The sequence below is a fragment of the Pogona vitticeps genome, chromosome 12 (assembly GCF_051106095.1).
Source record: "Pogona vitticeps strain Pit_001003342236 chromosome 12, PviZW2.1, whole genome shotgun sequence".
In the NCBI taxonomy this organism is placed as follows: domain Eukaryota; kingdom Metazoa; phylum Chordata; class Lepidosauria; order Squamata; family Agamidae; genus Pogona; species Pogona vitticeps.
In genome coordinates, this window is record NC_135794.1 from 6,475,617 (window position 1) to 6,488,238 (window position 12,622).

The following is a 12,622-nucleotide window of genomic DNA, read 5'->3' on the forward strand; positions in this document are numbered from 1 at the left end:
GAAAAGATTTCAACAAGAAATGCAAAATGAAAGAAAAGCCAAAAAGAGAGAGAGAAGACTACATGGTGAAACATTCATGAACAGCTCTAAGATAAAAGGACAGGGGTTGCCTTGCATGAATGTTTTACCATGTACAGTGGTGCCTGGCTTGACAACGTTAATTCGTTCCAGCGAAATCGCTGTAGAGCGAAAATGTCATCAAACGAAATAAAAAAACCCATTGAAACGCATTGAAAACCATTCAATGCGTTCCAATGGGCTGAATACCTGCTCGTCCAGCGAAGATCCTCCATACGGCGGCCATTTTCTGGTGCCTCTTAAGCGAAAAATCAGTCCTAAAAAAAAAAAAGCGGGGACCATTTTCTTCAGCCGGCGGCCATTTTGAAACCCGACGATTAGCTTTTTGCTGATCGTCGTAAAGCGAAAATCGGTTCCCGAAGTAGGGAACCGATCATCGTGAAATGAAAAAAAACAACAACATTTAAACCATCTTTTTGTGATTGCAAAAGCGATCGCCAAAAGTTCAACGTTAAGCAGATTCATCGTAGAGCAGGGTAATCATCCAGCGGGGCACGACTGTAGTCTCTGCATTCTACCAGTTACGTCTGACAAAGTGGACGTGTTCCACGAAAGCTGACATTAAAATATTGCAGTTAGTCTTTAAGGTGCCACAACGTTTTTTTCTCCCTCCCCTTTTGTTTCGTGTTTCTTGTTGAAATGCTTGCACAGAGTAACATGGCTACAACTTTGAAAATTAGGAAAAGAGCCTCTCTGTACCATCTTCTAACAGAGTTTCCCGACTCAAGACCTTGTGATCTGATCAGGGATTTGTGCTCCTCATGGGATCGGCATCTGAACAATCCCTGCCAAGAAGTTAAAAGGGAAGGTGCGTGGGTGGGTGTAAGTGGGTGTCTCAGCATAAGACTTGCGTGGGCCAAAGAACTTGGGTCACCTTCTTGAGCTGAGCAGCTGCAAAGTGGCTTCTGGCTCAGGTTTCGAGACGATGCACGTTTTGCCCTGCCTGAGAACTCCAGATCCCGGTGGGGTGGAGGAGGCAGCTCTTAAGAATGTGAACACACCAAGCCAGCTTATACTGTATTGTCAGGCCACTGACCGAGTGATCATTGTCTCCAGGGATGCACAAGCTTGTGAGACTGGGGCAAACCTATTCATTTGACCTGGTGGTTGTGGCGTTCACCCTTGTGGCCCCTGCTTGTCCTTCTGTCACAAAGGCTCGCATTGCGTTTTCCTCTCACTGCCACCAGTGGATCACCTTAATCCACATTACAATTTTTTTTCTTATATAGTGCCCCATAGTGCTTCAAGCACTCTCTGGGTGGTTTACAAGTTAATTATGCAGGCTACACAAATGATATTTGTCAAGACACTTGTCTTGTAAACAGGAACAGAACTTATTTATTGAAGTGAAGCCGATTGAATAACAACAGAGGTTTCTCAGATAAACATTATACACAAGCAAATCATCAACAGTTTTCTCAGTACATGCTTCTTTTCTCTAACTATATCATTACCACCTTCTCTACCTATTTTCTTAACCAGCTTTATCTCTCTCAGTATTTGTTCCCTCTCTCTCTGACTAACCAGTCCCTATCTCTATCTGGATCGCTTCCCAATCTCTATCTGACTCCTCCCACCAAACCCCATGTAACTGCTGACTCCAGTCCTCTCATAGGCTCATGCAAATCAGCTCATGACTATGAATGGCATGAATGGCGTGGGGCAATCATCACAGTGGTCCTATCCCGAGTTTGCTTTGTATTTGCAAATTTGCTTGCTGATTGGCCTTTGGGAGATAAGCAGGGGCTTCATTTGCAAGTCTTAAGGTGTTTTGAAGGAATTGTGTGGCTAGTGGCAAAACAGTACAATCTCAGGAAATATGCGTTTGTATTAATGTCTGACTTGCCCCTCATGTAGGCGTCCTCAACCTGGTATCTTGGACTAGGACCCCCATCAGAGTTAACCAACTGTCATGGTAGCACACCTCGAGGGCACCAGGTTGAGAAAGGCTAATCTAATGGCTTTTCAAGTCTCCCCCTTTATGGAATCTACTGTATATGAATTGGGATATGGCTGCAGAATCTCCTCCAGCAACTCCCTGCAGAAGGAGGCTCTGTTTCTGCCAATGGACTTCCTTCTCATTGAAGGTCCTTATCGGCCTCCCAAAGTGGCTTTTAGCACTCAGCAGCTGCCCTTGCAATCTTGCTGGAATTTGCTTGACTTGTCTCCATTTTAGGCAAGGCAAAACAGCCTCTGCCTTTGACTAAAGAAGGGGCTCTCTCAGCTAATCATGGGAACCAGCATGCCTGGGGATGCTTTGGTAGGTTAGCTGATTCCACGCTCAGCGGCGCTGGTGTGTGAGGTTTTTCTTTTTAAATCTTAAAGCTTGCATGTTGTAGCTAAGGAATTAAAATTGATGTGGTATGGAAGGCCTGTGATCCAGGAGTATGTGTGAAAACTTCACAGCAGCTGCTTGAGGCTCTAGCTTTGATCGGAGCAGTAGTGCTGGGGTAGCTGGTCAAACTTTCTCCTCTATACTATTTCCTTACTCTGAATCTCCTGCAATGTAGTTTCAAGTTGTCCTGGGAAAAAGCTGCAGTTATCATCATATGACATTTTCCTCTCATTGTGTGTTTGGGTGAGCTTGGACATTTTAGATCAGGAGAATTGCCAGGGCTGGCAAGATCTAGAAGCAAGCCACACTCAACATGCTGCAGATTCTTCACTTCGATTCTGCATCTGCACCTCAGGACATTCTCTTTGTTCTGTGGGGATGATGGTTCTGTGGTGGAAGAGTCCTGTTGCAGCTGCCACAGTCCTTTACCATTGCCCTTGTTGGCAGGAGCTTTGGAGAGCTGAAAATCCCTAAACAGCACCAAGGTGTCTCAATCCTAGAGCAGACACAGGACTGAACTAGATGAGCGAAACATGTCTGTCCTGTGATAGAAGAGCTCTTTTGATCCTTATTGTCCTTGGGTTGGAGTTTCTTCTTGAGGCTGTTTTAGTAGAATGCCTATCCAAGTGCCTCAACCTGTCCCCGGACACGGCTTGCGCAGGACTCTGTGGTGGTTTGTGGGCTCTCACGTCACCGGTGGCACTAAAGGACCTCTGCCGATCTCATGGTCACAGCCGGTTGGCGCTTTTGAGTCACTCTTTCAAAGCTACATTTGATATCCATTCGCACTTCCGATTGTGACAGCATGGAACGGCTCGAGACATGTCTTGCAATTTGACTCAAAGACCTCGGAGCAGCTGTTCCCACAAAACTCTGCAGCTGCATTATTGGCATCGTTTCCCCGAGCAACTGTTTCCAGTATGACTCTGTGTTGGTAGGAAGAACAATAGAAGAGGCGATAGCTTTTCCCCAAAGGATTCATATCAAACTATTTGGTTATGGAAGACCTAAAGGAACTCAAAGAATGATCCATGACCCAACCACTTGTCGTAGCGCTGAACGTACTCTGTATCCTCTGACTTGAAATATACTTTCCAAACTTGCATCAAATAATTGCACACTGAAAACAATATAGTACGATGATGCAGGCAATATGTTGATCCATATGTACATATATGTCTCTGTCACATTCATTTACATATGTGCATCACACATTTGCGCTGCATTATGACAGCAATCACTCACAAACAACATTCCCTCTAATTTTTGGCCCTGCTGTATGAAAGCCTTGCCCCATGTGTGGGGTTTCATCCAAAACCCAGAAAAAAATGAGCATCAAGTCCAGCTGCTGTTGCACCATGCCAGTGGGGCTCTGTGCGCACAGCTTAGAAGGAATGTTGCTCACGACAATAAGTTGACCAAAACCCTCTTGATTAGTGTCATAAGCCACAACTAGAGGAGGCTCCTTGAAACAGTGGAACCTATGGAGCGCTTGACTCACCAAACCCCTAAAGATGCAATAGGGATTCAGAGTCCTAGTTCATCACTCTGTCCGCTACACCACACTGGGGTATCACTAGGCATGCTATACAACAGGACATCCACCATAGTTACTGGGGAAAATCCCCTTCCTCTCCAGCCACTGAAAGAGTTGCAGCTACATTCGGAGGGAACGGAGGTACCCATGGTTGTTAATGGTCATGGCAAACAGTGTCAACATATCTTCTGCTAAAGAGGATGCTGTGAGCCCTGGTTCTACCACTGTTGGTACCATCCATCACTACTTCTTCTTCTTCTTCTTCTTCTTCTTCTTCTTCTTCTTCTTCTTCTTTTGTAATTTATGATCAGCTTCCTCTTTTGACACAGGGACATGGTGGCGCTGTGGGCTAAACCACAGAAGCCTGTGCTGCAGGGTCAGAAGACCAAGCAGTCGTAAGATCGAATCCACGCGACGGAGTGAGCTCCCGTCACTTTGTCCCAGCGCCTGCCAACCTAGCGGTTCAAAAACATGCAAATGCAAGTAGATAAATAGGTACCACCTCGGTGGGAAGCGTTCCGTGTCTAAGTCACACTGGCCATGTGACCATGGAAGATTGTCTTTGGACAAAACGCTGGCTCTATGGCTTGGAAACGGGGATGAGCACCGCCCCCTAGAGTCGAACACGACTGGACAAAAATTGTCAAGGGGAACCTTTACCTTTACCTCCTCTTTTGACAATTGCACTGGCAGTTTGCTTATGAAAAATTATCCTCTCATTTCCCTTTTAGCTTTGTAGACAGCTAAAACAAACAATCTCAGAATACTTGTGGTTTTCCCGATGACATGTACAGTATAAGTGAAACACAATGGAATATCTTGTCACTCTGTGAACACAATCTTCATGCATTCATTTGGCGAATAGGTTGGCAAGTGAAGTGTTTAAAAGCAAAGCAAAGTGTTCTGCTTATGTAGTGCCCTATAGCACTTAAAATACTCTCTGAGAATTTTATAATTTAATTATGCAGCCTACACATTGCTCCCCACCCCCTCAGTTTCCCAGCTTCAGAAGGATGGAAGGCTGAGTGAACCCCAAGCCTGCTACCTGGGACTGAACCCAGGTCGTGAGCAGAGTTTTGGCTGCAGTGCTGCAGTTTAACCACTGTGCCACGAGGCTTCTAAAATGACAAGCAGCCTGTTCTGCCCCATTCATATCGAATGTGCCAGGGCAGGGAAAGCTGGAGCAGGCAGTCTTCTGTCTAGATCTTGGGCAGAATGCAACCTTCCATATGTAGTTAAGAATGCAGGTTCAAGCAACTCCCATTGTTGTTTTTGCTGTCTAGAGCTGCTGAGAGAGTCAGTCAAGCAAAATCTGGGGGTGGAGGTTGCACCCTTGGGCCAGATGGAATAGCCTCCTCTGATACGAGAAGGCTCCCTGAAAAGGTTTGCTTTACAGTTTCTCTCTCTCTCTCTCTATCCATTCTTTATGAAAATGACTTTGCACGGATTGATTTAAAACATATAAAGCCTAATAAACCTGCCGCCACCACTTCTTTCAGATGGTTCACGTCTATTTTCACAAATCTCTGCCTCCCTCTCCCCTCTCCTTCTCTGGTCCTTATCCAGAGGTGGTAGTCGGGAGGCCTCTCCTGCAGCCCCTGCTGTAGCCAAGCCAGACAGATATAGCTCTCTTAATCTTCTCCAGACATCACTCCTTCCAGCCACCTGATCTCGATGCTCCTTTTGGCCTCTCGGTGTTGTTTGGAAGCTGCCCATGCTTGGGGCTGCTATTCCTGGTGCCGTTACACCAGCCTTGGGACCGCGGGGTTTATCTTTCTCTTGCAGGGCACCTCTGTCGCGATGGGCCTCTGATTCTGAAAAGCAGTCGTGGCCCTCAATGAAAAGTTGGCTTTGTATTCTGCCCCCACAGTGTGTGTTATGTGTGTTTAAATTTAGGAAGGCACCCAATTGTACCATCAGATTTTAAAATGACTCTAACTTGAATTTCTTGAGGCTTTTTTTTTCTTCCATGGAGAAGCAGTGATTAAGAGCCCAATTTCTTGATGACGGAACCCAATCGGGCGTCCTCCAGTTACGTTGGGTCCCAGTTTGAATAGAAAACAAGTGAAATGAGAGGACTAGGTCGACACTTTTTTTTAAAAAAAAATGCTGTTGACAAAGGACAAACAAACAAAAAGTTGGTTCCAAGATTATAAATCGGGAGGTGACTCCAGTAAAAGACATATATTTTTCTAAGCCGTCAACAGGAAAAGCGGTGGTTTTTGTACAGGGCTTGCTCGGGGTGAGAGCTGAGGCCCTGAAACTGAGGTCTTGCAGAGCTTCCCTTGACTCTTACCAGCACTTTAAATTTAGAGAACTGGGTTTCCAGCTAGGTATAATGCAATGTAATAACAATCACGGGCCATCAAGTCAAAAAGTTATTTCTAGGAGAAATTCTAACTGAAGTTGGGGGAAGTTTCCTCATCCTTACAAATCCCCTTCTAATAATATTCTTTGTTTCTAGTCTCCAGGAAACCTAGCACCTGTTGTATCCCCTGACTACAATCTCCAAACTCCAGTTTCTAATCTTAGAGAAGAAAAGAACCACGAAGGCGGCTGCATCACGTTAAGGACGAGTCTCCTTGGAGAAAGAGAGACGAAAGGGTCCGAGGAGTCGGCTGGTGCCAGCCCAGAAGCCCAAGACCTGGATGAGGTGGCCGGTCTAGGCCAAGAAGACAAGCAGGATGTCTCTGTGGCTTCCCAGAATCCTCCATCTGTTTCCTTAGATGTCTCGCAGCCGATTGGGAAGGAAGAGCTGCTTGTGAAAGGAGATGTGGGGCGGCATTCCCCACGTTTTGATAATGGTGAAATTGAGCACAGACCAACTCCAGGTCATAGGAGTGAAGAGCTGGTTACTCATGGATTACCTTTCCAGGAGGCTGTTCTTGAGGAGAGACCTACAGACCCCTTTGATCGAGTTGTCCCTCAGATTGAAATAGTGGGTGAAGAAGAAATTGCTGAAGTGTCGCAGGACAACAAGCCTGGTTTAGAAACAGGATCAGGTCTGGAGGGCGAGAGGTTCCCGGCTGTGACAATCAGGCCATTGGCACTCCCAGATGTCGCAGTGGAAACGTCATTTCCTGGCCACATTCCTCCAGCTATGATGCCCCCTCCAAGCCCAACAGCTCTCCAGGAACCACAGAGACCAGCTCAGTTCTCTCCGGTCAAAGAGGGCTTTGCCGAGAGGAATCAGTCAGTGGCACATTTGGTGAAGGACGTCAGGAGGGAAACAGAGGATCAGTCATCTGTAACGTCAATGGGTGGAGTTCCAGAGCAACTTATCCATAGAACTGCTGCAGAGGAAGTCTGTGTTGAAGAAAAAACCATGGGTCCTCCAGAGGTTGAAGGAGACGAACTAGAGGCTTTCCCTCTTGGCAAAAAGGCAGAAATCCAAATGCAGGAAAGGGAGGAAACAACTTCAGAAGGGCCTTCAGCACCAGAGGCGGCCATGGAGGAGGAAGAAGAGGTGGTGCAGAAAGCACAGCACAAGAACCTTGTGTCCTCTCTAAAGAATTACTTGCTGCTCCTCTTAAAGATGAGCACGGAGCCAGATAAAAAGAAAGGCAAAGCAAAGCAAGAAGCCAAGGTTGTGGAGGAAACGAAGCCACCTTCTGCGATTCCAAAGCACGTTGCGGACGTGGGCATTGCTGGGCTAACCCCCAGGACATCCAGAAAGATATTTGAGCGGGTGGAGACCAACCAGCTGTTCCAGAGTGCTGAGAGCCTGCAGCTGACCCCCAGGACTTCTCGGAAGCTGACGGGGATGATCAACCAAGAGCTATTAGCTTGCAAGGAGAGCCTCGTGGCTGAACCAGAAGCCCCTGCGTTGCCATGCGTGCCCTCCATTGTGGTAGGCAGTGCCTCTGCAGAGCTGGCCGGGCCCTCGGAGCCATCCCCAGAGATTTCTGGTGAAGCAGTGGCCGCCCTGCCTAGCGCCACCCCTCAGGAGTTGGCATTAGGGGCACGTCGTAAAATATTCCTACCCAAAGCCAAGCAGGCGGATGAGATGGAAGAGGGGATGGGCCTCGACGACCCAGCACCACGGGCCAAAAGGGAGAGTCCCACCGTGTCTCCGAAGCAGGGCCGCAGGAGCACGGCTCTCCTCCCAGCCCCTGGGCCAGCTTCTCCACCTGCGGAGAGGCGCTCCCCGACCCAGGCCAGAAAGATGGCCACATTGGAAGTGCCCAAGATGTATGAAGAACCTGCAGAAGAAAGCAAGGAGGTGGTGGCAGAGGACTCTTTGATTTCCCCAGAGAACCTTCAAGGGATCCCACAGGAAGGTCAAGGAGGCGAAACACGGAAAACAAATGACCCATTTAAAGGTGAGAGAGGACCCTTCTTCCAAGGATAGGTCATGGGATTTTAAAAATCGCTAAAAAGCGTGCTGCTTATATACCACCCTGTAGCACTTAAAGCACCCTCTGGGCAGTTTACAAGTAATTATGCAGGCTAAACTTTGCCCAACCACCCCAGCAAGCTGCGCACTCAATTTATCAACCTAGGAAGGCTGATTGAACCTCTAGTCGGCTACCTGGGATTGAACCCAGTTTGTGAGCAGAGTTTTAGTTACAGTACTGCAGTTTAACCATTGCACCCTGAGGCTGAGGATGGCTCTTCCCTGTAAGGCAGGAATAGGGGATCTCAGGAGGACCTAGAACCAAATCCAGCTTTTCTGCAGTCTCAGCCTGCCTTCTTTTGTAGGGTTCCCCCTCTTTTGTAGGGTTCCTCCCTGTTCCCTGGGGAAGGAAATGTCTCCTAGATACAATCAGTACGAACTTATGGCTAAACCATGCTGGTATTTTCAGTGCCACCTTGTTTCCTTTAAGAACTGATCTCGACCGTTGGAATGAAAGAGGTTTCCTGCTCTTCTCTTAGCGCTTGAGAGGCAGAGTCAAACTAGGCAGGGTTGTTCCCAGAGCCAACCTGGCTCTCAAGTTGTTGGCAGAGTTTCCTTCGGCTCCTGACCCCAAGCTGTGGACAGGGTGGGGGTTAGGCCCTTTCCCTTGGCAGCACCAGCATCCTTTCCCTCTTTCACAAGGTCCTCTCCTAGTCCTAGTGTGCAGATCTCAGATCCCTGTGTTACATAGAGTTTGAAAAATGACACGGTTGGGGTGTTGGTGTTGGACTACGGTCCCCCAAATCGCCAGTCAGCTTGGGCACTGTTGAGAGCTGTAGCTGGAAAACACTTCTTCCAAGCTCTGATCCCTCTGGGGATGCATCATCTCCACTTCCTCCACTTTTTCCCCCCTCCTGTAGCGCCGCAGGTAATTCGCAAAATCCGAGCAGAGCAGTTCTCAGATGCCTCTGGAAACCTAAAGCTTTGGTGCCAGTTCTTCAATATTTTGAGTGACTCCAAGCTGACCTGGTACAAGGATGAGGTGCCTGTGGCGGATGTCAGAAGAAGGTCAGTGGCATAGGGACGGCCCTTCTGGGTGGGACGGGGGGTGGATGATGGTGGAAGAGAGATCTTCTGTAGGACTAGAGGTGGCTTGGCCCTGACCCGGCTTCAGGGCTCTTCTTAATGTTTTGATGACTCTCTTCCAGTGCTGGGGATGAAGGGCAGGCAGCCCTGGCCATCGTGCAGGTCTCCCAGAAGGACTGTGGGGTCTATCAGTGCGCCATCCAGAATGAATATGGCACAGATACCACTGACTTCCTGCTGAGTGCTGAAGGTGAGACCCAGCGATTGCTCCTCCTCATCCAGCAAGGCCTGCGGTTCTATCCCTTGCAAAGAGGGTGCTCAAACTCTCGCTATGCCTGATTTAATGCCCAAGTGCACCATGACCTGCTGGTCATCTTTCCCTGGCATATGGTAATGCTTTTGCACTTGCTTGATAATAGCAGACCCAGCCAGGGGAACATACACACCCAGGGCCTGAAGATGCATTACATAGAGCAGAGCACCTATTTCCTCTTCCCTTCCCTCCCTGCGTTCCTGCCTTCTTTTATTTTATTTTATCTTATACCTTTTCATCCCACCTTTCTCCTTAAAAAGCATGCAAGGTGGCTTACATTATTAAAAGACAATATTTAAAGCTAATAACAGTGAGTATACAAACACTAAAAAGGATTAAACAAATGCCACACTAGAAAGGGTAAAGAAAAGCAACACTAAAACACATTCAAAGCAGGAGAGTACAACAATCCCTTAAAAAAAACCCTACAACCCACTCAGGCAGATGGGCACTGAGGGAAAGCTTGTCTGAAGAGAAATGTCTTTGCCTGCTTGGGGAAGGACAGGAAAAATGGGGCCAGGCTGGCCTCCAGTGGGAGGGAGTTCCAGAGTCTGGGAGGAGCCACCGAGAAGGCCTCCTCTGAACTTCTGGTGGCAGAAGAGTTTGCTAGAGAAAAGGGGAAACTGGGTGGCCTGGCAGGACTTCCAGCATGTAAACGGAGCATGTGCATGAATGAGGGTTGGTTCAAACTGAAGGTGCCTTTCCTCTCTCTGTGGTCTTCTCCTAGTTAAGTGGAAGCCCAGGACTGCAGTTTAAACGTGTGGTTTTTCTCTTTTCAGTCTTGTCGGGATTTATCTTCAAAGAAGAAATAGAAGGTAAATTGTGCCCAGGGGACAGTGTGGTGAGTCTATGCCCCTCCAGGTACCGTGGCCAAATGCCGCAGCTGAGTCCCACAGGCCCTTGCAGGGGTGACACCCACCACCAAGAGGTCAGGAATAGCCAAAAAGACAAGTTTCCCTCTCATGCTGAAGTTAGAGATCATGGAGAGAAAAATGCTTTTTGTTTGGGGCAGAGCTATATCCTTCTGTCCTTTTTAAATCTCTCTCTCTCTCTGCTTCTCTGTGAATGACTTCCTTCATCCTGACTCATCCTAGCAGTGTTCCCTTTGTAATGCACCTCTTAATCAGAAGTTCCTTCCTCAGTTGTCTCTCTTCCCCCAGACTCTTTCCGCAGTAGTGCTCCAAGGGTTTGATGGGGAGGCATTCTGCTTATCTGGTCTTGGGTCCCTTGGATTTACCACCTGATTTCATCAGCTGTTGTCTTTTCTTTCCTGGTTCTCCTTTATCTCCCCTGAGAGTTGGCCGCCTGATCTCCAGGCATCCCAGAACTTAGGCTTGAGGTGATGTCAAGGACAGAACAAGTGGTTCTCCAGATGTTTCTGGACTGCAGCCTGTTCCTCGCCCAGGCTCAATAGTAAGGACTTCCTCCCCAGCTCCAAAGCTCACCGCAAAGAGAGAACTTCTTCTCCTTGAGACCAAATCGCTTGCTTGCCTACTTGCCATCAGATGGACTACCCTCTTGGAAACTCAGGCTTGTGGATGTTACAGTATATCCAAGGGTAGCTCTTCATGGAGCTATTGTTAAGAGTTACGCGACTACATTTGCAAACACACAACCAATCACAAAGAAGCAGGCCGATTGCAAATTACAGAAGGGGTGAAAAGCTCCTGTTGGAACAATCAGATGTTTCTCTGCATTTAAGGCATCCCCTCTTTTAAGGACAGGTGAACTGTAACATTCAGTTCAGTCCTAGTAGACTTCCACCCCACTTTCTACCTCCATCTTAAAAGCACCTGCCCCCACCTGTGGTGCTCCTTGCCTGCCCCCTTGAGCCTGGCCTTATTCTCCCATGTCTTTTTCCTCTCCTGCAGCTGGTGAGGAGATCGAGATGACACCCATGGTGTTTGCCAAAGGCCTGGCTGATTCTGGCTTCTGGGGGGATAAGCTCTTTGGCAGGATTATGATGGAGGACCTGGAGGCAGGCCAAGGTTTCCTGCGGAAGGCGTGTCGCGCCCGTGCCATCTACGGCCTCGAGCCTGTCTTTGAGTCTGGGCACACGGGCATTATCAAAGTCCACAACCTCATTGCCTTCGGTGGACGCAGCGAGAGCACGCTGGTGGAGAGGAACTACGACATCACCATCCAGGTGGGCAGAAGGAGGCTCGGGCGTGTGGCTTCCCACCAAGGGCCCAGAGCCCACGATGGCTGTGCAGAAGGTCCCAGGTGTAACCCTGGGTATTCGGGGGTTAAAATGGGCCGGGTATCCCATCAGGGGAATAAACTGAGACCATGGAACAACTTCTACGGATCAGGGGTGGGGACATCGTTTTGCTAAAGAAACATGTTTCCTTGGGCAAGTCTCTCCGGGATCCCCAGCCAGCAGTGGGGGGGGGGGGGCGCTAAAGCCAGTGAGGGGTGGGGTGGAGAGATCAAGAATCAAAAGGAGACTGGGCCACCTACGGTAATTCTGTCTTTTTTTCTTTGTATTACCTCTTTTGTCTCTCTCCCTGTCTCTGTCACCCTTCCTTCCTTCTTGTCTGTCTGTCTTTCTGTCTCTTTCTGACACGTCCTTCCTCTGAACTTTGGGAGGGACAGCTCACTCTTGGCAATGATGTGAACTGGATACTCCCTAGAGCACTTTGAAATTGAGCCATGGGCCAGGTGGAGCTCTTATGCTACAAGTTGCCCACCCCTGGGGTAAACAATACTGGGCTGTAGGGACCAATAGCTGTAGTCATAGGCTCATAATTGTAATCTATTATTTATTTTAAATAATTTTACCCCACCTTTCTCCAAAATAAATAAATATATAACCCAAGTGGCTTACATCATTAAAAACGCAATGTTAAAAGCTAAAAACGGTAAATTATTAAAATATTTTAAAGAATTAATAACACTATATTAAAATGTTACATAAATGCATTACTACAAACTGAT

The 12,622-nt window shown here is 47.9% G+C and overlaps 1 protein-coding gene across 2 annotated transcripts in view; it reads left to right on the forward strand.

Moving 5' to 3' along the window:
- The window catches only part of ALPK3 (alpha kinase 3), a 49,408-nt gene that overhangs the window by 28,647 nt on the left and 8,139 nt on the right, over positions 1-12,622 (forward strand). For both annotated transcript variants that reach the window (XM_072981550.2, XM_072981551.2), the window contains 5 exons: positions 6,415-8,272; positions 9,207-9,354; positions 9,495-9,622; positions 10,465-10,500; positions 11,557-11,831. In XM_072981550.2, coding sequence (XP_072837651.2) covers positions 6,415-8,272; positions 9,207-9,354; positions 9,495-9,622; positions 10,465-10,500; positions 11,557-11,831 — 2,445 coding nt within the window. The remainder of the gene's footprint in view (positions 1-6,414; positions 8,273-9,206; positions 9,355-9,494; positions 9,623-10,464; positions 10,501-11,556; positions 11,832-12,622) is intronic.